Raw genomic sequence first — 21,425 nt, forward strand, 5'->3', positions numbered from 1 at the left:
GCTCGTATCGTCCATCAACCGACCTTACCTGTGCCAATATTCCGCCCCATTCGTTCGTCGCTTTCCTTACACCTTCGTCATCTTTACACCACTTCAACCCCGAACCCTCCCGCCTACTGTCTGGTCTCTACAGCTGAGCGGAACCCACGATACAAGAGACCAGGAGGCTGTTGCACATCGCATCGTATCTTTTACAACGTCTGCCTTCCTGGCTCTGCGATCGCACACCCGCGCCGTATCCAAGACTCATCCCAGTTGCAAGGGCGTAGCTCCATAGTCACCATGCAGTACGTTCGCAACCTCAGCGCCTCCGTCTCCTCGACATGGAACTCCATCAACCCGGCCACTCTGAGTGGCGCCATCGACGTGATTGTCGTTGAGCAAGAAGACGGCACCCTGGCTTGCTCTCCTTTCCACGTCCGCTTTGGAAAGTTCTCCCTCCTTCGGCCCTACGAGAAGAAGGTCGAGTTCAAGGTCAACGGCGTCAAGCAGAACTACTCCATGAAACTTGGAGAGGAAGGAGAGGCTTTCTTCGTCTTCGAAACCAGCGACAACATCCCCAGGGATCTACAAACCTCGCCTTTGGTATCCCCAGCATCGAGCCCTCCCCTGAACCCTGAGAACCCCTCGTCCTCCGAACTGGGCGAACCGGATCTGTTGGACCTGGACTCCGAAGAGAGGAGACCTAAGCGTCCTCCTCCTTCAGTCATCCACAGCGCAACTCTCCCTCGGGACCACGGTTGGTCTCTTGCCCGTCCTCTGGTGACCCCAGACGCACATTCAGAAGCTAATAGTTCCAGGCATTCTTACCCCGTTATCCACATCACCAGACCTCACCCACGGACGACCGAGATCAGACGACTGGAACCTCCGTCCCTATAGCGACGATGTGTTGCGCAAGTCGGCTCGTACCAGTGACCGTGAGTACGGCGAAAGCTCTGCCGATTTTGCCATGTCCGAGAGATCGCAGAGTCCTCCACCTCTGGCAGCGAAGGATGCTGTCGAGCGGGCGCGCATGCTCTCCAAGGAGCTTTCCGCCAACAACATTCCTACTCGCGTGACTGAAACGGGCGACCTCATGCTTGACATGACCGGTTTCAAGAGCAACGAGGAGGATATTTTCCGTGCTGAGATCCTTGCACGCAAGATCTTGTCTGAAGAGCTTGAAGGCAACTACGATATTGGTTCCCTTTTTGGTATGGACGAACATGGAAACATCTGGATCTACAGCAGCGAGGAGGCGAAAGAGGCAGCCAAGAAGAAGACTATGGAGGCAGGCTACCGGCCAACGGCCATCGCAGCTGATGCTGCGTCCGACCCGGGATACCAGAGCGACGGTAGCGATGTGACGACTACAGCGCCTACTCCGATCCACAGGAGAACTGAATCGGATGTCGGCGCCTCTGGCATGCAGACTCCTCCGACCACTCCGCCTCAATCGTCAGCCGGAGACCCAAACCTGAACTACGCCAAGACGCTGCGGTTGACTAGCGATCAGCTGAAGGCGTTGTGCTTGAAGCCCGGTGAGAACAGTATGAGCTTCACAGTCAACAGAGCGACGTGTAACGCCAACATGTACCTGTGGAGACATGAGGTGCCTGTTGTCATCTCGGATATCGACGGCACCATCACCAAGTCGGATGCGCTGGGTCATGTTTTGAACATGATTGGCAGGGACTGGACGCACGCTGGTGTTGCCAAACTCTACAGCGACATTGTCGCAAACGGTTACAACATCATGTACCTAACTAGTCGATCAGTGGGACAGTCCGATACCACCAGAGCATACTTGGCTGGCATTCAGCAGGGAGAATACCGGGTTCCGCGCGGGCCAACAATTTTGTCCCCGGACCGGACTATGGCCGCACTCCGTCGTGAGGTGTACCTCCGGAAGCCCGAGGTATTCAAGATGGCTACCCTTCGTGACATTCGTCACTTGTACGGTCGGGAACAGACGCCATTCTACGCTGGATTTGGAAACCGTTTGACGGACCAAATTTCGTACAGAACAGTAGATGTTCCGAGGAACCGCATCTTCACGATCAACTCCAATGCCGAGGTTTCTCTTGATCTGCTGAGCTTGAACAAGCTCAAGTTGAGCTACATCAACATCAACGAGGTTGTCGACCACTTCTTCCCACCTGTTAGCACTCTCGTTAAGGGTGGTGGAGAAGAGTACACAGATTTCAAGTACTGGAGGGATACTCCACTGGAGTTGGATGAATTCTCAGCAAGCGACTCTGATGATGAGCAGGCCGACCTAGAAGAAGACGCCGACGACGATGACGAAGACATCGGTGACGAGATGGGCCAAAGCTACATCTCGAGAGGTTCCATTGATGAATACGGTGACGAGCGAGAGAGCATCCTCAGCGGAAGCGTCGACGGCGACGAGCGGATGACGGCCTCCATGATGGAGGACGAGTACGCTGACGACGAAGACGCCGAAGACGAAGATGAAGAGGACGATGACGTTGACGAAGCGGACCTCGATAGCGTGCGAGCGCAGCGCGAGCGAACACCTCAGCCCAGCGGCAAGGAAAATCAGTCTTCTCCACCCACCCAAAAGGTGCTTATGGAAGACGTCGGCGCTGAGTTGATCACAGGGGTAAATCATCTCACCCTTGAAAAAGGTGTGCAGAAATAGTGTGCTAAAAAGGAGGAACAGGCCGCGGTGTATAACCCTAATGTTACTTCTACAGGTGCGAACTAATATTGCGATTCGAACTTCTGTACTATTACCGGGGGCTTTTAGAAGAGCGGTTTGGGGAACAACAGCATGGTTGGTTGGATGGATTCGCGGACGGGCATTACTTTGCATAGCGGAAGGCGTTTGAATTGGTGCTTTTACTGTAGTGTTTCCTGAATTGACACTACCTTTTCCCACCTCAGCGATCACAAGCTCTGGACCAAATGTGTGGAATTGTGGATGCTCTGCTATATTTTGATTCCTATCTTAATCTGATGCCGACGCAGGCGCCGACTCCTCTGGGTGTTGCATTCCAAATGCTAAGTAATAGCCGTGTTTGCCCAAAGCTCCACGGCACCTCTCCTCTCCCCAAGCCTGGACGCGCAGGTGCATCCCCATCAGCTAGTTTCCATTGACTGGCAGTGGGTTGCGTGATGCAAAAGCCACTGTGCCTGGAGTGTCTACTCATGCCAAAGTTCGGACTAACGGCGCGATCATGTGCGAGATGTGTGTTGTGATCGGTACCCTTTCTAAGACGTCCCTCCCATGTCCGCATCTTCGTTCACGTCCTTGCCAAACACATCCTCCATCGTGCCTCCCTCGACGCCGTCTCCGCCAATATCCTCATCCGCAGCGTCGTTCTGGTTGTTCGTCGTCTCCACGCCCTCCATGGCACCGCCTGCACCAGCATCTTCCTCTTCCTCTTCGTCGTCCTCGATGCCGGCCTCCTCCCAGACGTCTTTCAGGCCCCAGCTGACGCCGCTGAGCACGAAGCGCTCGCTCGGCAGCCTCAGGCCCCACTCGTTCTGCGCGACCTTGGGCAGCTGGACCTTGTTCCGCTCGCGGGCGAGCTCCTGCAGCCAGTCCTTGGACACGCCTCCCGCGCCGCCGCCCCCGCGGAATTGGTATCCCAAGCGCGCCGAGATGGCGAGCTTGACTGCGTTGGCGGTCACGGCAGCGTCACCCGTGCCGGCGGCGGCCGCCGCGGCACCGGCCGTTGGCTTGGAGCCGGCCTGGGCGACGTAGGGGTCCCCGGAGAGGTAGATTGCGTCGCCGAGGATGCTCGAGGTGTGGCGGTAGGCGAAGTCGAGGAGGAGGAGGGGCACGCGGGCCTCGTACGAGGTGACGCCCTGGGAGGTGAGGAGGAGCTCGATCATGCGCGAATCGCGCGGGCGCGGGGCCGATGCGTTGCTCCCGAGGGGGTTTGATGAAGATGACTGCTGCTGGTGTTGCTGCTGCTGCTGCTGTGCGTTTTGGTTGCTTGGTTGTTGCGATTGCGCTTGTGTGGTGGATTGGGTCGGTTGGGACTGGGAGGGCGGCTGCGAGCCTGTCGTCGCTGCGGTCGCTTGGGTGTTGTTCACGGTTTGTGAGCCGGAGGCGCCTGAGGAGGCTGGCACGCCGTTCGTTTGCGGGTCGGATGATTGTGAAGCCATGCTGGCGATGCTGCCTGGCAGCGACGGCGGCAGAGAGGGACGATGTGATGGTGTCGCCTCTTGCGATGGGCCGGGGTTTGATGGATGTGGACGTCGACGCGTTGAGGTCCTTCCGTTCTAATGAATGTGAAAATCGGATTCGTAGTAAAGTAGGGCGATATGAAATGGGAATAAAGTTGCGATTGGATGGCCTCGTCTGAATTAGTATATGTCAAGGTGAATGGATAGTCGTCAGGGTCGATAAGGTAGTCGCGGTTGGGTCGCTCGTGGAAAGAGCTGCCCACAAGGCTCAGCTCAGCGCGTTCGTTAGCCGTTTCCGCGCTATGGAGTACGGTACAGCTCTCGTCAAGTGCTGCCCGGGGTCGTCGGCGGCGCGAGGATTGATCCGCTCCGTGTCTTCTTTTCTCAGACGCACTGACCATAGCTTAATCCCACATTGGACAGGGGGTCTCAACGGGCAAATCGGCTGGGCGTGGATTGGATGACCTTCTACACAGGGCAGACTTCCATGCATGGAGGGGCAATTTGCATTGCTGCCCCACCATAACACCCGCCCACGCCGATGCAGGACCACCCCGACGCTGGAGTGGTGGTGTCACACTCTGAGGATTTTTACTTTTAGCGGCGGGCCTTCCCTGAATTGAGTCACCAACGAGAGGATCTTATAGAGTGACATTCCACTTTCCCAATCCATTGACTCGGGCTACTCTTCAACCACACTTCCCGTGTCCTTGAACTTCCTTATCCGTTTGCTTCCCTGCATGTGAGAAACCCCTCACCAGATCAGAAAGCAGCTGCCCGCCATGGAGACGACACTGCCTTTTCCTTTCCTTATCAGCGTGGCCGTCCCGCCCGGTCTGGCAAACCTGGACGGCCTCGACCGTGAGCAGGTCTCGGTGCTCGGAGCCCCCTTCTTCGAGGCCAATGACCAGACCCTGGAAAAGTTCCACCGCTTCCTGAAGCAGCACAATGCGGAGTTCCGCGGTTACTTTGACGTTACCGGCATCTCCTCAAGAGACGACGTTGTCTCTCTCCTCGACGCCGGAGCCCGCATGGTCTTCGTCGCCCCAGAGAACCTCTCTCAGTATGAGGAATTCGGATCCCGGGTGGGCTCCGTCCTCAAGACCGCCGACGTCTCTACGTCGGCCGCCTCCAAGCACGCCGTCCTCGTCAAGGACTTTGATTCGACAGTGTGCGACCTCGGCGCCTTCATTGAGCGCTGCAAAGTGGAAAAGCTGCCCAACCTTTTCCTTAAGCCGGTTCCGGAGACTACCCTGGAGCACTTTGTCGACATTGCCAAGCAGTGCAACGCCATCCCCATTTTGCCTTCAGACGGCCTGACTGCTGCCAAGGAGGACACGAAGAAGCTTTCTCTCTCCAAGCTGATTTCTTCATTCTGGAAGTCGGATAGGCCTGATGGTCTGATCCCAACCGTTGTGTGCGATGAATCGGGCACCGCCCTGGGACTTGCTTACAGCAGCGCCGAGAGCGTTGGCGAGGCCGTTCGCACACGAACCGGCATCTACCAGAGCCGCAAGCGTGGTCTCTGGGTGAAGGGCGCTACGTCTGGGGATACTCAGGAGCTGGTCCGCATTGGCCTCGACTGCGACAACGATACCCTCAAGTTTGTTGTTAAGCAAACCGGCCGTTTCTGCCACCTGGACCAGCACGGCTGCTTTGGCGACCTCAGCGGCATCCCCCGTCTTGAGCAGACTCTTCAGTCTCGCAAGCAGTCTGCTCCTGCGGGATCTTACACCGCTCGTCTCTTCTCGGATGAGAAGCTCCTGCGCGCCAAGATCATGGAAGAAGCAGAGGAGCTCTGCGATGCCAAGACCAAGGAGGAAGTAGCCTTCGAGGCCGCGGACCTGATCTACTTTGCCCTCACCAAGGCTGTCAGCGCCGGCGTTAGCTTGGCTGACATTGAGAGGAATCTCGACGCCAAGGCATTCAAGGTCAAGAGGAGGACGGGTAACGCCAAGGGCAAGTGGGCGGAGAAGGAGGGCATCCAGACTACTCCTGCTCCCGCCGCAGCACCAGCACCAGCCCCGACACCTGCTGCCAAGGAGAAGTCAGAGGAGAGGATAACCATGCGCAGATACGACCTCTCCAAGTCTTCAGCCTCTGAGATTGATGAGGTCTTGAAGCGCCCATCGCAGAAGTCTCCTGACGCCATCCTGAACATCGTCAGGCCCATCATCGACGAGGTCCGCAAGGGAGGTGACAAGGCAGTCTTGTCTTACACCCACAGGTTCGAGAAGGCTACGTCTCTGACCTCACCCGTTCTTAAGGCTCCTTTCCCCAAGGAGGCTATGCAGCTGTCCCCTGAGTCTATCAAGGCCATCGACATTTCTTTTGAAAACATCCGCAAGTTCCACGCCGCCCAGAAGGAGGACAAGCCCCTGAAGGTCGAGACGATGCCTGGCGTTGTTTGCAGCCGCTTCTCAAGACCAATTGAGAGAGTCGGTCTGTACGTTCCTGGTGGCACTGCCGTCCTGCCCAGTACCGCGCTGATGCTGGGTGTTCCCGCCATGGTTGCCGGCTGCCAGAAGATCGTCTTCGCCTCTCCGCCGCGCGCCGACGGTAGCCTCACCCCCGAGATCGTCTACGTCGCCCACAAGGTCGGTGCTGAGAGCATCGTCCTTGCTGGCGGTGCCCAGGCCGTTGCTGCCATGGCCTATGGCACCGAGAGCTGCACCAAGGTCGACAAGATTCTCGGACCCGGAAACCAGTTTGTCACTGCTGCCAAGATGTTCGTCAGCAACGACACCAATGCAGGTGTGAGCATTGACATGCCCGCTGGCCCCTCTGAGGTTCTTGTTATCGCTGACAAGGATGCCAACCCCGCCTTTGTTGCGTCCGATCTGCTCTCCCAGGCAGAGCACGGTGTTGACAGCCAAGTCGTGCTCATCGCCATTGACCTGAATGAGGAGCAGTTGCAGGCCATTGAGGACGAGCTTCACAACCAGGCCATGGCTCTGCCCCGTGTCGACATTGTCCGCGGATCCATCGCCCACTCCGTTACGATCCAGGTCAAGACGGTGGACGAGGCCATGCGCATCAGCAACGACTACGCTCCCGAGCACTTGATTCTCCAACTGAAGGACGCTGAGAAGGTGACCGAGCAGGTCATGAACGCCGGCAGTGTCTTCATCGGCGAGTGGACGCCTGAGAGTGTGGGCGACTACTCTGCCGGTGTCAACCACTCTCTGCGTAAGTCTATCTACTTCCTATATACTCTGTGATGTTTTCTGACCATAGCGCAGCCACATACGGATACGCCAAGCAGTACTCTGGCGTCAACCTTGCCTCCTTCGTCAAGCACATTACCAGCTCCAATCTGACGGCCGAGGGTCTGCGCAACGTCGGCGATGCTGTTATGCAACTAGCCAAGACCGAGGCCTTGGAGGCTCACCGCAGAGCTGTTGAGATCCGCATTGAGCACATGAACCGCCAGTAAATATGGACCGTACAAAATGGAAAGGGTCGGGATCAAACATGAAGTTATGTAGTTATACCAGAAAAGTCATTGGATATAGAAATTGAGTTCTTTTTTTCTTCCGAATATGGCTGGTGTGATTTATGTTGATCCCACAACCTTGTACAGTGTCTGGTTCAACTCATCATCTCTTTGATTCCAGCCGCGTTGGGGAGGCAGAAGGTATGCGCCGGTGTCAAGTGGCTCCACATCATGTGGTGAACCTTGGGCTGGCCTCCTTCCCCAGGGGAAGTGGACCGTTTTGATCTCTCAATCTCACTCCAGTCATCTCAAGTAGGAGATCTTTCTTTTGATACCATAGAAATAAAAAAACAGGTAAAACAAAGAAATAAAGAAAAACAATACACTGCAAAAGGAATAAACGCAAATTGCTAAAGAGCAAAAAAGACGGACGACCGTCTTCAAGGCCCTCCACCGCAGTGATTCGAACGAGCGCCCCAACCCCTTTAGGAAAACCAGAACCTTTGGGGAGGTATTTGATTTATTAAGAATGAGCTGTTTTACCAACTAGGCCACTTGGCCCATCTCTGTTGAACTGGTTGACGGATCTTCGGACGGAAAGCGACCAAGTAGGCAGGCAGGCAGGCAGGCAGTCCTTCGTGAGGAAGGTGTGTCAGTGCAGTGAGGAAAGAGCTGTGCTACCCGATTACGCGAGCGACAACAGCGACGACAAAAGGACGTGTACCAGCTACCTTGGGGACGCGAGTACCGCCTGCCTTCCACTTACCCAAGGTAAACGGGCCCCCATACTTTAGTTCCTGCACGTATTTCTTGAATGATTTCCCCGGGCAGCCCCTTTTGCTCATCTCAGTACCTAGATATGGTATTGTATCGCAAGTTAACAAGTCACAGCCACGAACATGGCAAATTCAACTCCTGCCCAAGTCAATTTGGTGCTGGGATTCGCTGTCGGTCTTCGGGAACAAAGTAGAATTAGGCCGTCGTGGTGCTACGCTTGCGAATGTCACCGACATATGAACAAGGGAAGTCTTTATGATACACTAGCCTGTAAACGGTATCTCATACACTCTATACCCTAATCTCCTCGAAATCACAACCCCCCCGGCAGATTTAGTACTTGGGCTTCATGGTGGCCCTAAGTCTGGCGTAGTCGAAGAGACCCTCAATGTTTCCAACGGCGCTGATGGCGATGTCCTGGTCCCAAAGCTTCCTGCTGGCAAAGTCCATAACATCCTTCTCGGTAATAGCGTCGATGGTGCGCTCGATCTCGGCGGGGCTGGCACGGCGGCCGGTGGTGATGAGCTGGCGGCCGATGTCCTCGGCGATGGCAGTGGTGCCGTCGAGGGACAGGAGAATGGAAGCCTTGAGCTGGGCCTTGGCGCGCTCAGTCTCGGCCTCGCTGACGTTGCGGCTCAGACGCATCCACTCGCGCTGAGCGAAGTAGACGAGATCGTCGATGCGGTCAGCCTTGTCGGTGACGAGGTAGATACCCCAGAGACTGGCCATGGTTAGCAAGAATCAATGACAGAATCAGCCAGAGGCTGCTCACCCGGTGTCGCTGTAGCTAGTGGAGAAGGACATGAAGCTGTTGGCGATGTCGTGCTTGTGAACGAAGCCGCTGAGCTTGCTGCCCTGGTGGGGGGCGTTGCCAATGGCCTTGTCGTAGTTGCCAACGATGGCCTGGGCAACGAGGGCAGTGTAGTAGTCGTCGCTGTTCCAGCTGACACCCTCAACGGCGATGGCGATGTTGGCAGTGGGGATGTTGTCGTCGCGAACACGGACATCAGAACCGATGAAGTCGGCCTTCTGCTTGGAGAGCAGGTAAGCCTGGGTCTGGGGGCTGGTGGAGGCAAGGCCGCCAAAGTTCTTCTCGGCGAGCTCGACGAGCTTCTCGTGGGGGATACCGCCAGCGCCGACGAGGACCATGCGGTCAGCGGTGTAGTTGTTCTTGATGTAGCTGGTGAGCTCGGTGCGGGTGATGTCGCGGATGTTCTCGCGGGGACCAAGGATGGTGCGGCCGAGGGGCTGGTGCTGGTAGGCGGTGGCGTGAAGGTGGTCGAAGACAACCTCCTCCATCTGCTTCTCAACCTCCTCGGACTCGCGGAGGATGACGTCGCGCTCGCGCTCAATGGCAGACTCCTCGAGCTTAGAGTTCTGGAGAATATCGGCGAGGATGTCGACGCACTGGGGAACGTCGGAGTTGAAGGCCTTGGCGAAGTAGACGGTGTTCTCGCGCTGTCCAGTGTCAATGGGGAGGACTTTGTGATTAGTTCGGTCGAGAGGAACGAACCGAGGTGTAGGCGTTCAGGTGACCACCCATGTTCTCGATCTCGAGCTCGAGCTGCTGTTGCGTTCGGTTTGAGGTACCCTATAGTGGTGTTAAGCGGGAGTTGGTCATCGCATTGGCGGCGCATCGATGGCCTACCTTGAAGGCAAGGTGCTCGAGGAAGTGGGCGGTGCCATTGGTCTCGTCGGTCTCAGCCCTTGAGCCGGCATCGATCCAAACACCGACGGTGGAGGTCTGGGCGAAGGGGGAGTAGTCGGTAGCGACCTGTGAATTCGACGTCAGTATCTTGTCGCGACGTGCGTGGTGACGCCAATTGAGTGACAGGGAGGGCAGGCGGAGGCGATGGGTGTCGTACCGTCAGTCCGTTCTTCAAGGTCGTCGTCTGAGTCTTGCCGAAGGGGGTGCTGGCGGGCGTGGCGAAGCCCCGGGTGAGAGGGCTCGCTCTGGAAAGAGCTGCCCGGCTTCGCAGCCCCTGCGAGAGGTTCAAAGCTAGTCTCCGGGACGCCATGGCGGAGTTGTGGAGGATAGGGAGTGATATGAGGTGTTTGTGAAATCTTTCGATGAGGTTTCGGCTCAGAATTCAGAAAGCTTTCTGGGGCCGTGGGTGCCTTGGATGCCAGGCGCCAACCACTTTTGGCCCCGAATTGTTCCGGGCGTGGCCAATCAGGGCACGTTTAATTCCAACTCTGCGATGGGGCGGTACGTACCGCAATGCTGCAATTGGGTGCCATCCGAGATCCGTTCACAGGCATCTTTCACTCACTGATATCATCACTCCAACAACATCAACATGTTTCTCGAAACCTGCACCACGGTCAATTGACCCAAAGCTGACGGTGCTGCTCTCCAGTGACGGACTTCTCACTTCTCTTTCGACCACACCAACATTTGCGCACATCTCAAACGGCATGGGCCGAGGCATGCGCAACGTTGCTGGGCACCGTCCGTCGAGTATTTTCGTGCTGGCAGCAGCTGCCAATTGGCCAATTAAGCGGATCCTGCCCGTGCCCAGGCGGCCGGCGGTTGCGTCAATGGAAGTTCCATTCGCGCAGCTGAGACTCGATCTGGCTGGCTGTTAGTGCGGCAGGTCACAAGACTGCCATTTGACTTCCTCTGCAGATGTCGCCCATCCATCCCATGCTTCTGCGTCGGTGCCATACTGTGTCACATTAACCCAACTCTACCTTACTTACCTTCGTAGTTGACCCAAACCCCCTCATTCAACTGGTCCACATACATCTGAAGGCAATCCGTACATCCCCCGTCTGCACCAGGACCAGGCCATCTCACCATTGACTTGTATGACATCAAGATGCCATCAGACAACTACAATTTCGTCGACGAATTCCAAAAGCTGTTCGTTTCCAAACAAAAGCCAGCTCCTGAGCCCATCACCGACAACATGAAAGCAATAATCCAGAGCTACCCTCCTCTGGGTCAGTTCACCCAGGTCTCGACTGGGCAACTGACGGTGACGGCTGTTCTCGAGATACCTGCTTCGCGTGCAGACGAGCCATGGGAAGTTGCCTTATGGCAGTCCAGCGATGGAGGCGAATGGGCGGAGGTGGCCTTGCGTCGTATTGCTGATGATAGCCCGACGACTTTGCAGGCAGTTCCAGACCACGTCCGCCGCTTCTTCTTCTCTGCCTCTCTTTCAGTCAACAAGACGCTTCAATTCACTCTGAAGTTCAGACACTCGGATGCCGACTCATGGCGATGGACCCGTGATGAGCTTGGTGTTGGTGACGGCAACGTCGTCGTGAGCACGGCCCCAGTGCTTCAAAGCGTCTCGGAACGTCTCGAAGACATTGTGACAGGCTTCAATCCTGCATGGAATGTGAAATCTCTCATGAGCCAGTGTCCTGGTACTCGTCTATGGTCACTGGAAACCGGCATCGACGCTGTTGACAGCGATGAGTCCAAGCTTGCTAACATCTCGTTGGGTATGCCATGGGGAAGCTTCCAGAGGTAAGCCTAGGTCATTAGCCGCTGCACATCCTGAGATCCACCAGATAGCTGTATCATACGGTCAGCGGCTGGGTTGTATATTTTCCAGGACACTGACGGGGACAGATGGTTTGCTCTCGTTCGTATTTGGAGTCCCTGGCTAGCCCCCCGCCATGGCAAGACCTCGTTTCATCTCGACAAAGACGCTGTGCTATGCTCATTCCTGAGTTCCGAGGGCAAGCATCTCGTATTCCTTGCCGTGAGCGGGGTCAACAATGTGCTATCTGTTTTCCGTCACGATGATGCTGGGCAGATATCGGTTCACGTGAGTTTGAATCTCGTGAGCAGACATTGCGGTCTCTGATTGACATTGATAGGCTCGTAACGACGGGTCTTCGTCAGAGAACGCAAAGATCCTCGTTGCCATTGGTGACAACTTCGAGAGCGCGAATGCTGCAGTAATGTACCAGGCGAGACACTATGTTATTACAGAGAAGAAAGCCAGCAATGAGTTGCAGGCCGAAATGAAAGCCATCGAAGAAGGCGTCAAGCCGGAATGGATGGAGAACTGGTATGACGGACTCGGCTTCTGTAAGTGATATCCACCGCATAACCCTGAAAGCATTTAGCTGATGTGGCTGCCTAGGTACATGGAACGCGCTTGGGCAGCGTCTCACAGACGAGAAGGTGTTCGACGCTGTTGACAAACTGGCCGAGAACAACATCAAGGTTACCAGTCTCATCATCGACGACAACTGGCAGACCATCGATTACAGAGGCCACGGCCAATTCCAACATGGTTGGTGTGAGTTTGAGGCCGAGCCGAAGGCCTTTCCAAAGGGTCTCAAAGCGACGGTTGCCCACATTCGAGAGAAGCATCCTCATATCCAGCACATTGCTGTGTGGCATGCCCTACTAGGTGAGATACTTCAAAGCATGTACGGTTGGCAGGACTAATTTTCAAGGTTACTGGGCGGGTATCTCTCCGGATGGCAAGATTGCCAAGGAATACAAGACGGTTGAGATCGTTCGAGAAGATGCCGAGCGACGGAACCTACCTCTTGGTGGCAAGATGACTGTTGTAGCCAAAGAGGACGTCGACAAGTTCTACAATGACTTCTACAAATTCCTCGTCGATTGCGGCATCGATGGTGTTAAGACAGATGCCCAGTTCATGACAGATACATGGGTCTCAGCCACTGCCCGTCGCGAGCTCATTGATGCCTATCTGGATGCATGGACGATATCCTCACTTCGCCACTTTAGCATTAAGGCCATATCCTGCATGTCGCAAACACCACAAATCCTATTCTACAACCAGCTTCCTCGGAACAAGCCCGCGATTCTCTGCCGAAATTCGGACGACTTCTTCCCTGAGATCCCAGCCTCACACCCTTGGCACGTATGGACCAACGCTCACAACAGCTTACTCACGCAGCACCTGAACATTCTACCAGACTGGGACATGTTCCAGACCGTACACGATTACTCTGGCTTCCATGCCGCAGCGCGATGCGTCAGTGGCGGGCCGATCTACATCACCGACGTCCCGGGACAGCACAACTTGGATCTCATCAAGCAGATGACAGGGTTGACGATCCGAGGAAAGACTGTCATCTTCCGACCCAGCGTCATCGGGAAGACCATCGATCCGTACACTGGTTACGACGATGATGGCCTGTTGAAGATCGGTTGTTACCACGGCAAAGCCGTGACGGGCACTCCCATTCTGGGCGTTTTCAATATCTCGGCCCGATCCTTGACAGAGATCATCCCCCTCAGCTCATTTGCTGGCGTTCTGCCTTCCATGCGCTACGTCGTTCGTGCCCACTCGTCTGGAAAAGTCAGCTCGCCTGTCACCCCGGGCACACCAGCTTCTGCTCTCACCACTTCGGTGGACGTACGAGGATATGAGATATTCACCGCGTACCCCCTTTCCAGCTTTGACAGCGAGTCAAAGGGCAAAGTGTGGACTGCCAACTTGGGCCTCGTGGGGAAGATGACAGGAGCAGCGGCGATAGTAAACAGTGATTTCTTGCTGCGACACGACGGCAAGGTTGAGCTCAAAACCCGTCTCAAAGCATTGGGCGTTCTTGGTAAGTCCCTGAGCTTCCCTGAAGAAGGGCTTCAGCTTAACATCATGTCCAGGTCTGTACATCTCTAAATTGCCTGAGCTTACCATCCACGACGATTTCCTCGTCACCATCCAAAACTCGGTCATCCCTGTCAGCGCGGTGTCTGTTTGCAAGAATGATGACAAGGTACTGGAGATTGATATCGAGAAGGCTTGGGAGGAGATGGGCTTGCACCCAGGGTGGAGCAATGAGGTTGAGATGACTGTCACTTTCGCCATTGACCACGAGCAGTTGGAGGACTAACTAGAACCGGTCTCCATCTCATCATCCAGAACATTGAAATAGATAGATCTCATTCAAATCGCATGAACGGTCATTTTCATCATCACCATGCTCACCTGGCCCTCACGCCATCAAACGGGTGGCCTCCAGCTCACTTTCTAACCTTCTCGTGCGGCTGCAAGTCCAATAAATTCGCCTCCCACGAGAGCGTCGCGGGGATCTCCTCCTCCAAGCTCTTGTCTCTGCCCTCCCATCCAAGGTACTTGCGCGCCCTCTCCGCCTTGCTCTTCGAGTTGAGGCCCCAGCTGTTATTCGACACCCCCTCCGACTGCAGTGCCTCCTTCATCGTAGCCTCCTTGGTCAGCGGCGCCGGCAGATACCCCTGCTTATACGCCTCCTCCGCGATCCACCGCGCGACCTCGCTCCAGACGTGGTTGCCGCTCTCGACGAAGTAGTACGCCCGCGGCCCAAACACCTCCGGGTCAGTATTCTTTCCAGCGTCCTGCGTCGCGTCGGCGAGCGTCACGAAGAAGGCGGACAGGTCGTGCACATGCACATTGTTCCACTCCGTCTTACCCGGCGCGATGATTGGCGCGAAGCCCTTCTCGAGCGTGGCTTTGGCGAGGGCAGGGACCTGGATAGAGCGCTGGTTGACGGGCCCGCGGCCCTGGCCGTAGATTGTGGGCGGGGAGACGATGGCGGTGCGGACGGCGGGGGAGGAGTTCGCGGCGAGGACGATCTTGTCGACGTTGCGGTGGATGGCCTCGTCGGGGAGGCTGAGCAGGCGGTCGATGTCGCGGATGTCGTGGTAGTCTTGCTCCGGGAGGGGGGCCTCGCCGTAGCGTTCGTGTTTTTGGTCGTACTGTTTTCCCCTCGTGTGTTAGACAAAACGACGGGACGGAAGGGATATTGTTCGTACCCATTGCAAAATTCCCGTGCCCGAGACGTGAAGCCAGAAGCCGGGCTTCTCCGCAGTGTGGCCCTCGGCGAGACCCTTCGCGATGGCTTGCGCTGAGGGGACATCGTCCGCAGAGTCGGCGGTGTCTGAGAGACGGTAGTCAACCTTCAGTGCATCAAAGGTGCAGATAACGTATTCTCCATGTAAACTTCACGGAGCAGGACACAAGACGTACGGACAACAATGTCGGCGGCAGCGGCCTCCTTCTCGATGACGTCCGAGTCGGTCAGTGTGCCGACCACGATGCGAACATTGGCGTTCGGATAGGCCTTCTTCACAGGCGCTGCGCGCTCCTCAGAGCGGACGAGGAGCGCGTACTCGTAGTTCGGGTGCTTCTCATAGAGGGCATGGAAGGCGTCACCTCCGATGTAGCCTGTGTGAGTGTGTAAGTCGAGAACCCGCCTGTGTCAAGAGAGGGAAGCGTTTGGTACCCGTCACGCCGGTGCTGTGATGTAAGGTAAATTAGTCACGATTGTTTCCTAAGCCGACATGTGACCGACTCACAGGAAAATCTTGAGGGTCATTTTGTTGGATTATTCGTGGGATTCGCCGATTTGTGTATATGAAGCGCTTGGCTGTCATGAGGTAGGCGGGTATGCTGGGCGTCGTGTTTATTATATGAAAGTCAACCCCGCATCGCCTCTCATTGTGAAGGGTTGTCTACCAGCTCATCGACGCTTAATAATTACACTGCAGCCGCCCGGATTATGAAACCCAAACAGCTGTCTAAATCCGGGGATGTATTCGACAATTTCCCAAGTAGATCCCCCTCTTCTGACACCAAGCTCCCTGAGGAAGGGTAGTGAGCTGGAGGTGGGGTATCTAACGTGAGTCGAGGGGCAGGGCGCGGCGGGTGACATCATGGCCATCACGTCTTCGCGGGGTCCTCGCCATATGTGGCATGTTTGTGTTGCACTGTCCTGTAGATCCGGGTTGACGATCCGTTTGTCATCTCCCACTTGTTCCCGGTGAAAGGAGTTAGTGTCGGAAATAAAAATGAATTCTGCATAGAGCTGGCTTGTTGGCTGAACATTAGTATTTTATCAATATTCGACGATCGTGTTGGATGACTTGGGTGAGCCTGGAGGCGAATGGCACCCAGGTAAGTAAGACATCAGCTTCAGGGCATGCGGGCATGGCCAAGCAAAGACTATCTGTAGATTAAACAGTAATAGCTGGTAGGAGAGGATTGACATTTGACCAGAGTAAATGTATCCGAAGTGAGAAAAGTGAGGGCTAGGGATGCAATTTGGATACCAGTAGAGAAAACATATAAATGAGGGACCACAGGCAATATAGTCATCATGGTACGGGAAAACTATATAGTCTCTTCCTTTAGTACAACTCTTGCTGAATAACACTACTTACTTCACCACAGATGCTCGGTCCTAAACACCCCTTAACTCGAATAAGGGATCAAGCGGTCTCGAGAGCGTGTCTCGATGACTGAGCCATCGCATCAGCTTGAGCAGATAGAAGATCAGAGGTCCTCGAGATATTGGTGGTGTTTAAGCAGTTCCTACCACTGTATGTGGCGCATGGCGACAACGAATCGATGATGATCGGAGACTGCCTACTATCAAGAGAGCTAAAGGAGCGTGTATTGTCCTTTGGAACTCACATCAAAAACAGCTCATGATTAGCTGCAGAAAACTATATTCAGAACACAAGGTTTGCAGTATTGCGTCTGATGGGTGTAGTTTTGCTTCGCACTTGGATCTCTAAGCAAGATCTTGCACCATCGTTTGTTGGTGTGAGCCGATGAAAGTCGGTGACTTCCACTCAAATGCAATAGCCAGCCCCCACACTTCGGCGTGTCTTAGACATGCAGCGTGGGATGGCCGTTGGGAGTCACTGCTCACAATGACGAAATGCCTGGGTAGATTTTCTCTCATGCTGAAATTGGTATTTTGTTTTCATCGCGTTTTGAGTTGTTAAGAACCCAGATTACGCACATCGGCTCAGAATGTGAGCCAATATCTTTGATATATCTCATAACCTCTATGAATGGCGTCTCTTCAATCAGTGTGCCTTCCGACTTTTGTTTTTAGTATTCCTAAACGCCAGCGCGATGTCTGCTGTCGCGCATTGTTCTCCTTGTGGAAAGGAGTCGAAAAAGAAGTCAAGTCTCATGCAGGGTTGTTGGGGAAGAATCGTGTCTCGGCAGGTTGAGGCCCCTCATTTGGCGCCGACAAGGAGAATGTTCCAAAATGGATGATTATGTACGTTTGATGGGCTTTTCCCTCATGTTGCGTGCCAGAACTGAGATGTGAGACGTTGTCGGCCGCCGGGCCTCGGGAGATAGGTCGGTCGATGGGGACTTATATCGGGGCCGATGCCGGGGGTCCGAAGATCGAGGGTGATTCGATCATGCATCCTCGAGAAGGATGACGGTCTTGGTGTCGCCGAGCTTCTCACGTCCGTTGAGACCGGGGATTTCCAGGATGAAGAGGTAGCCAACGATCTCGCCGCCGAGCTGCTTGACGAGGTCTGCCGCCGCCTTTGCGGAGCCGCCTGGTGGGTGGTGTTAGTGGGGCCACTTGCGAAATCGATGGAGGGGCAGAAATCATGGAGGGGCAATTCTGCCGCCGCCCGCCGCATGTCGCAAAACTCACCAGTAGCGATGATGTCGTCGACAACCAGGACCTTCTGGCCCGGCTTGATGGCATCCTGCTGCATCTGGAAGAAATCGGAGCCGTACTCCTTCTGGTACTCGGCGGTGACGCACGGGCCGGGCAGCTTGCCCTGCTTGCGCACCGGGGCGAAACCGGTGCCGAGACGGAGGGCCAGGCCGGGTCCGAAGAGGAAGCCGCGGGCGTCGAGGCCGACAACGACGTCGGGAATCTGCTGGCCGAATGCCTCCTTGACCTGGAGCTCGAGAACGGAGCCGAGGGTCTCGTGGACGGAGGGGTCGAGGAAGAGGGGCATGATATCGACGAAGTCGATGCCCTTGATGGGGAAGTCGGCGAAGTGACGCAGGGCGCTCTGGAGCTTTACCTTCCCACCGGCGAGTTCGGGGGAGGCGGCGGCGGCGGAGGAGGGCTGTTGTCCCTGGGCATCTTGAGAGGCGTTGGTGTTTGAGGCGGGCAGGTCGGCGGTTCCTCGGACGGGATGGGCGGCCAGAGGGTTAATTGGTGCCGGCGAGGCGTCGTTAGACAGAGGAATCTGTTCAGAGGACATGTTGAAGAGAGAAGAGAGGAGAGGAGGAGGAAGATAAAGGTAGGTCTCCGGGCGGGCTGGTAATGATATGTGCAGGTACAGACAGTATCTAGGTTGGCAGAGAGAAAATTTTGGGGTCGGATCCCGGAGTGAGTGAAAGGAGGGGTGTGGGACGCGACAACTGGCGGGCAGGTAGAACAGGCACGGCAGGTCGTAGAGCTACGGCCAAGGCCAAGGTTGGCAACCCAAGTAAGTGCGGATGGGCCAGGTGTTTAGGACACAACCTGGAAAGTCGAGGTACGGGAAGTTTGTATTGTGTGTGCTACAGCTACCGAGTACTTGCACCAAAGTCAACAGGTAGGTAAGGTACCTTACCTCAGTATGTACCTACCTGCGCATTCATTGCCTTGCGCTGCCTGCCTGCCTGCCTACCTTCTTACCTACCTTAACTAGTAGGTAGGTACCTTGCTGAGGTGCCGTTGCGTGGGACAGGCCTTGTTGACCGGACCAGAAAGGTGTGTGTGCGGTTAGAATTGAGGTGTGTGAGAAAAGACTCATCAGACTGTGGACTGAAAATCGGAGGCTAGTCCAGCTCGGCTCGCCGGGATTAGGGGAGGAGGGTGGAGGGTGAGACAAGGCAAGGAAGAGTACCTTAGTTGTAGGTCGGTACTGTAGGTACTGTAGGAAAAGACGAAGGAAAAGCACGAAAGCAGGCTGGCAGATGGCGCGCAGAAGGGGCGTGCCGGGTGGTGGTTGTCCAGGATCATGAAGGGAAGGGTAGACGAGACGAGGGAGACAGGAAAAAAAAAAAAAAAAAAAAAAAAAAGGTGGTGAGAGTGAACGCGCGCCATCGATTAGAGGAGTGGAGAGTTGTGATACGGGTAGGGTGTCACTACGGCGGTACGTGTGGTTCAAAGTGGGCAAAAGAGCCAGCCATGACGGGACCCGGGCATGAGCATTGGCATTGGCACTCCCGATGACAGAGACAAAGGGACGGTTCCAGGCAAGGCCTGCCTCATTGTTTGTTGCAAGATAGGGAAAAGCTCTCTTCGCGGGCTATTATTCCCAAGGTAGATAAGGCCAGCGGTAATTTTGTTTCTTCTGCTGTCTCTTCCCTGCAACGGGCCCATCCATCCCTCTCTCGGATACTCTTTCGGATACCTCCTGTATCTTGCCGATGTTGGGCGATAACAACCTATCCGTCCCCAAGGAACAAAACGTGCTCAAGCATTATTTCTCCGACCAGAAGACCGCCGAGCCATCAGTGACGGGCAACGACGGCAGCTCTCGCATGTTCCGCTCCTCTTCCTTTGCGCCGTCGAAACTCGCCTCGCACGATATGGGTATCTGCCTGTAATAGCAAATGGTAAGCCAGCTCTGGCGCAGGTGGGATGGCATGGCATGGCACAGCATAGTAGGTACCATGGCAAGGCACGGCTTGCTTGTATCGCGCTCTGCCTCTCTGCCCCTCCAACGCGACATCGACCCCTCCATCGGCGAACGGACTGCACCAGGGAGCAAAGAGGCACTACCCCACTATGCCACCATCTCCGAGAGACCCAGACCGGGGTGCAAGCTGCTGTGTTTCTGTCTCACGCACATCAGGCAGCTCAGCACCAGCATGAACATGAGCGTGAGCCCGACGCCGCTGTGGCCCCGGGGCACCAACGCTGTACGGATACTGGACTGGATTGGGCCGGGGACCTTGCCGTTTCCCTGTCCTGTCTAGAACTGATGAATGGGAATGCAGCGATGGCTGATGCAGTGCAGCTTCCTGCATGCGCATGTAGGTGGTACAACGATGCCACGCCATTCCACGACCTCATCTTCCGTACGGATAAGGTAGGTAACGCATGCTGCTCGAATAAGGTTGTTGATGGGCTCGGCTCGGCTGGGATCCATTGTGCCGTGCGGTCACCGTCATCTCAATGGCGGTCGGTAGGTTGCTTGGTTTTGGGATGACATTGTTGACGCTGATGTTGAAGCCAATTGCCTGTGTTACTGTCACTGTGTTGTGTTGCCGTCAACTGAAGTTCAAAGGGCAGATGCTACAGACCACAAGTCCCTCTCAACATGTGGGGATTGTAGCAGCCCGACCATGCGGAAAACATTCGGCTCGTTTCAAACGTCTGAAGTTGCCCATGGTCCGTGGCGAGTCGTTCAACAAGGTTGTGAAAGAGGCATCCATTATCACAATACCATATGGACGAGGTTGACTGACGACACAGGAGAAGCCGGAAGACGTGAGGCGGATGTGCAGTGGAGAAGAGTGAAACAGAGGAGACGAGAGGGACAGGAGACGATAGGGCAGGACCGGTACTTCTGGAAGACACTTGTTGGATGTTGAATGCAGGGTATCGTACTGATAATGGATAATGGCAGTGGAGAGGAAGGGATGGGATGGAAGCACGGCTTCTGAGCTGTTGCATGTTGCCGGGCAGGAAGCGGCGCTTATGACGACGAGATCAACGTCAACTGCATTGCACCGCACCGCTTGCCATCTTGCGGCGGTCTAACTTCTAAGTCTTTGCAACCGCCCCCCGTTTCTCTTACCCAAGAATCCCGGAGTAAGGTGCCTTGCCTTCTTCCTTGCCTTGGGGTCCTTCGACCAACCGGAAAACTCGATGGGACCGCTACGTGCGTGCTATTCAGACCATTAACACATCCTCCTACATGCCATAATTCCTCCTCTCCGCACCTCTCTAGAACGCCACTCGTTCCTGTTTTGCTTCTAGATGCATTCAGCCCATGCACCTCCCTGTCCTTTCGGGGCCTTTTACGGGGACAGCGAAGCAGACCGGGACCCTACGTCTTGGCCATGACCCCTGGACCTGCTTGCTCGCTCGCTCTGAGCGGCGGCCAGCCCAAGATACCATCGCTCAACCACGGCTTCCGCAACGAGCCTATCATTTTCTGAGGATGCTGCGTTCTGTCAACCTGCTCAATAAAGGGCTCTGTGGCCTGCTACGGTTGCTTTATCGGACCAGCATGTCCATATCCAGCAAAGCTCAAACTCAAGGTCAAACCGGAAGTCAAAAACCCACTTCAGCAACAAAAGCCCCGGTAGCACATACAAACGTGCTTCAGCTGGGCATCTTGCCTTGCAAGACGAGTTTACGGATACACTCAACAGCGCTG

General features: G+C 55.4%; 7 protein-coding genes across 7 annotated transcripts; 3 read left to right on the plus strand and 4 right to left on the minus strand.

Moving 5' to 3' along the window:
• Window positions 1–282: 282 nt before the first annotated feature.
• ned1 (Nuclear elongation and deformation protein 1) lies at window positions 283–2,713 on the plus strand (the record flags this gene model as incomplete). Its single annotated transcript, XM_036642866.1, has 3 exons — window positions 283–739; window positions 801–2,608; window positions 2,669–2,713. 3 exons carry the CDS (start codon window positions 283–285, stop codon window positions 2,711–2,713), a joined length of 2,310 nt encoding a protein of 769 aa, XP_036492473.1.
• A 506-nt stretch (window positions 2,714–3,219) lies between these two features.
• On the minus strand, window positions 3,220–4,122 carry TAF9 (Transcription initiation factor TFIID subunit 9; the record flags this gene model as incomplete). Its single annotated transcript, XM_036642867.1, has 1 exon — window positions 3,220–4,122. One exon carries the CDS (start codon window positions 4,120–4,122, stop codon window positions 3,220–3,222), a length of 903 nt encoding a protein of 300 aa, XP_036491759.1.
• Window positions 4,123–4,925: 803 nt separating this feature from the next.
• Window positions 4,926–7,579, plus strand: his-3 (Histidine biosynthesis trifunctional protein; the record flags this gene model as incomplete). The annotated part of the gene is made up of 2 exons (XM_036642868.1): window positions 4,926–7,332; window positions 7,386–7,579. The coding sequence occupies 2 exons, from the start codon at window positions 4,926–4,928 to the stop codon at window positions 7,577–7,579; spliced, it is 2,601 nt and encodes an 866-aa protein (XP_036491758.1).
• A 1,110-nt stretch (window positions 7,580–8,689) lies between these two features.
• Window positions 8,690–10,374, minus strand: pep (Mitochondrial-processing peptidase subunit beta; the record flags this gene model as incomplete). Its single annotated transcript, XM_036642869.1, has 5 exons — window positions 8,690–9,077; window positions 9,129–9,814; window positions 9,870–9,947; window positions 10,005–10,130; window positions 10,222–10,374. The coding sequence occupies 5 exons, from the start codon at window positions 10,372–10,374 to the stop codon at window positions 8,690–8,692; spliced, it is 1,431 nt and encodes a 476-aa protein (XP_036492476.1).
• Window positions 10,375–11,178: 804 nt separating this feature from the next.
• On the plus strand, window positions 11,179–14,191 carry RFS6 (putative galactinol--sucrose galactosyltransferase 6; the record flags this gene model as incomplete). The annotated part of the gene is made up of 6 exons (XM_036642870.1): window positions 11,179–11,834; window positions 11,940–12,138; window positions 12,191–12,404; window positions 12,460–12,732; window positions 12,779–13,909; window positions 13,962–14,191. 6 exons carry the CDS (start codon window positions 11,179–11,181, stop codon window positions 14,189–14,191), a joined length of 2,703 nt encoding a protein of 900 aa, XP_036491733.1.
• Window positions 14,192–14,321: 130 nt separating this feature from the next.
• CGCS363_v011022 (Uncharacterized protein) lies at window positions 14,322–15,652 on the minus strand (the record flags this gene model as incomplete). The annotated part of the gene is made up of 5 exons (XM_036642871.1): window positions 14,322–15,032; window positions 15,090–15,214; window positions 15,304–15,501; window positions 15,560–15,573; window positions 15,633–15,652. 5 exons carry the CDS (start codon window positions 15,650–15,652, stop codon window positions 14,322–14,324), a joined length of 1,068 nt encoding a protein of 355 aa, XP_036492474.1.
• Window positions 15,653–17,496: 1,844 nt separating this feature from the next.
• Window positions 17,497–18,308, minus strand: APT1 (Adenine phosphoribosyltransferase; the record flags this gene model as incomplete). Its single annotated transcript, XM_036642872.1, has 2 exons — window positions 17,497–17,642; window positions 17,744–18,308. 2 exons carry the CDS (start codon window positions 18,306–18,308, stop codon window positions 17,497–17,499), a joined length of 711 nt encoding a protein of 236 aa, XP_036492475.1.
• Window positions 18,309–21,425: the final 3,117 nt, after the last annotated feature.

This window comes from Colletotrichum siamense (genome assembly GCF_013390195.1).
Source record: "Colletotrichum siamense strain Cg363 chromosome Unknown KSG_Cg363_contig07, whole genome shotgun sequence".
Classification (NCBI taxonomy): Eukaryota; Fungi; Ascomycota; class Sordariomycetes; order Glomerellales; family Glomerellaceae; genus Colletotrichum; species Colletotrichum siamense.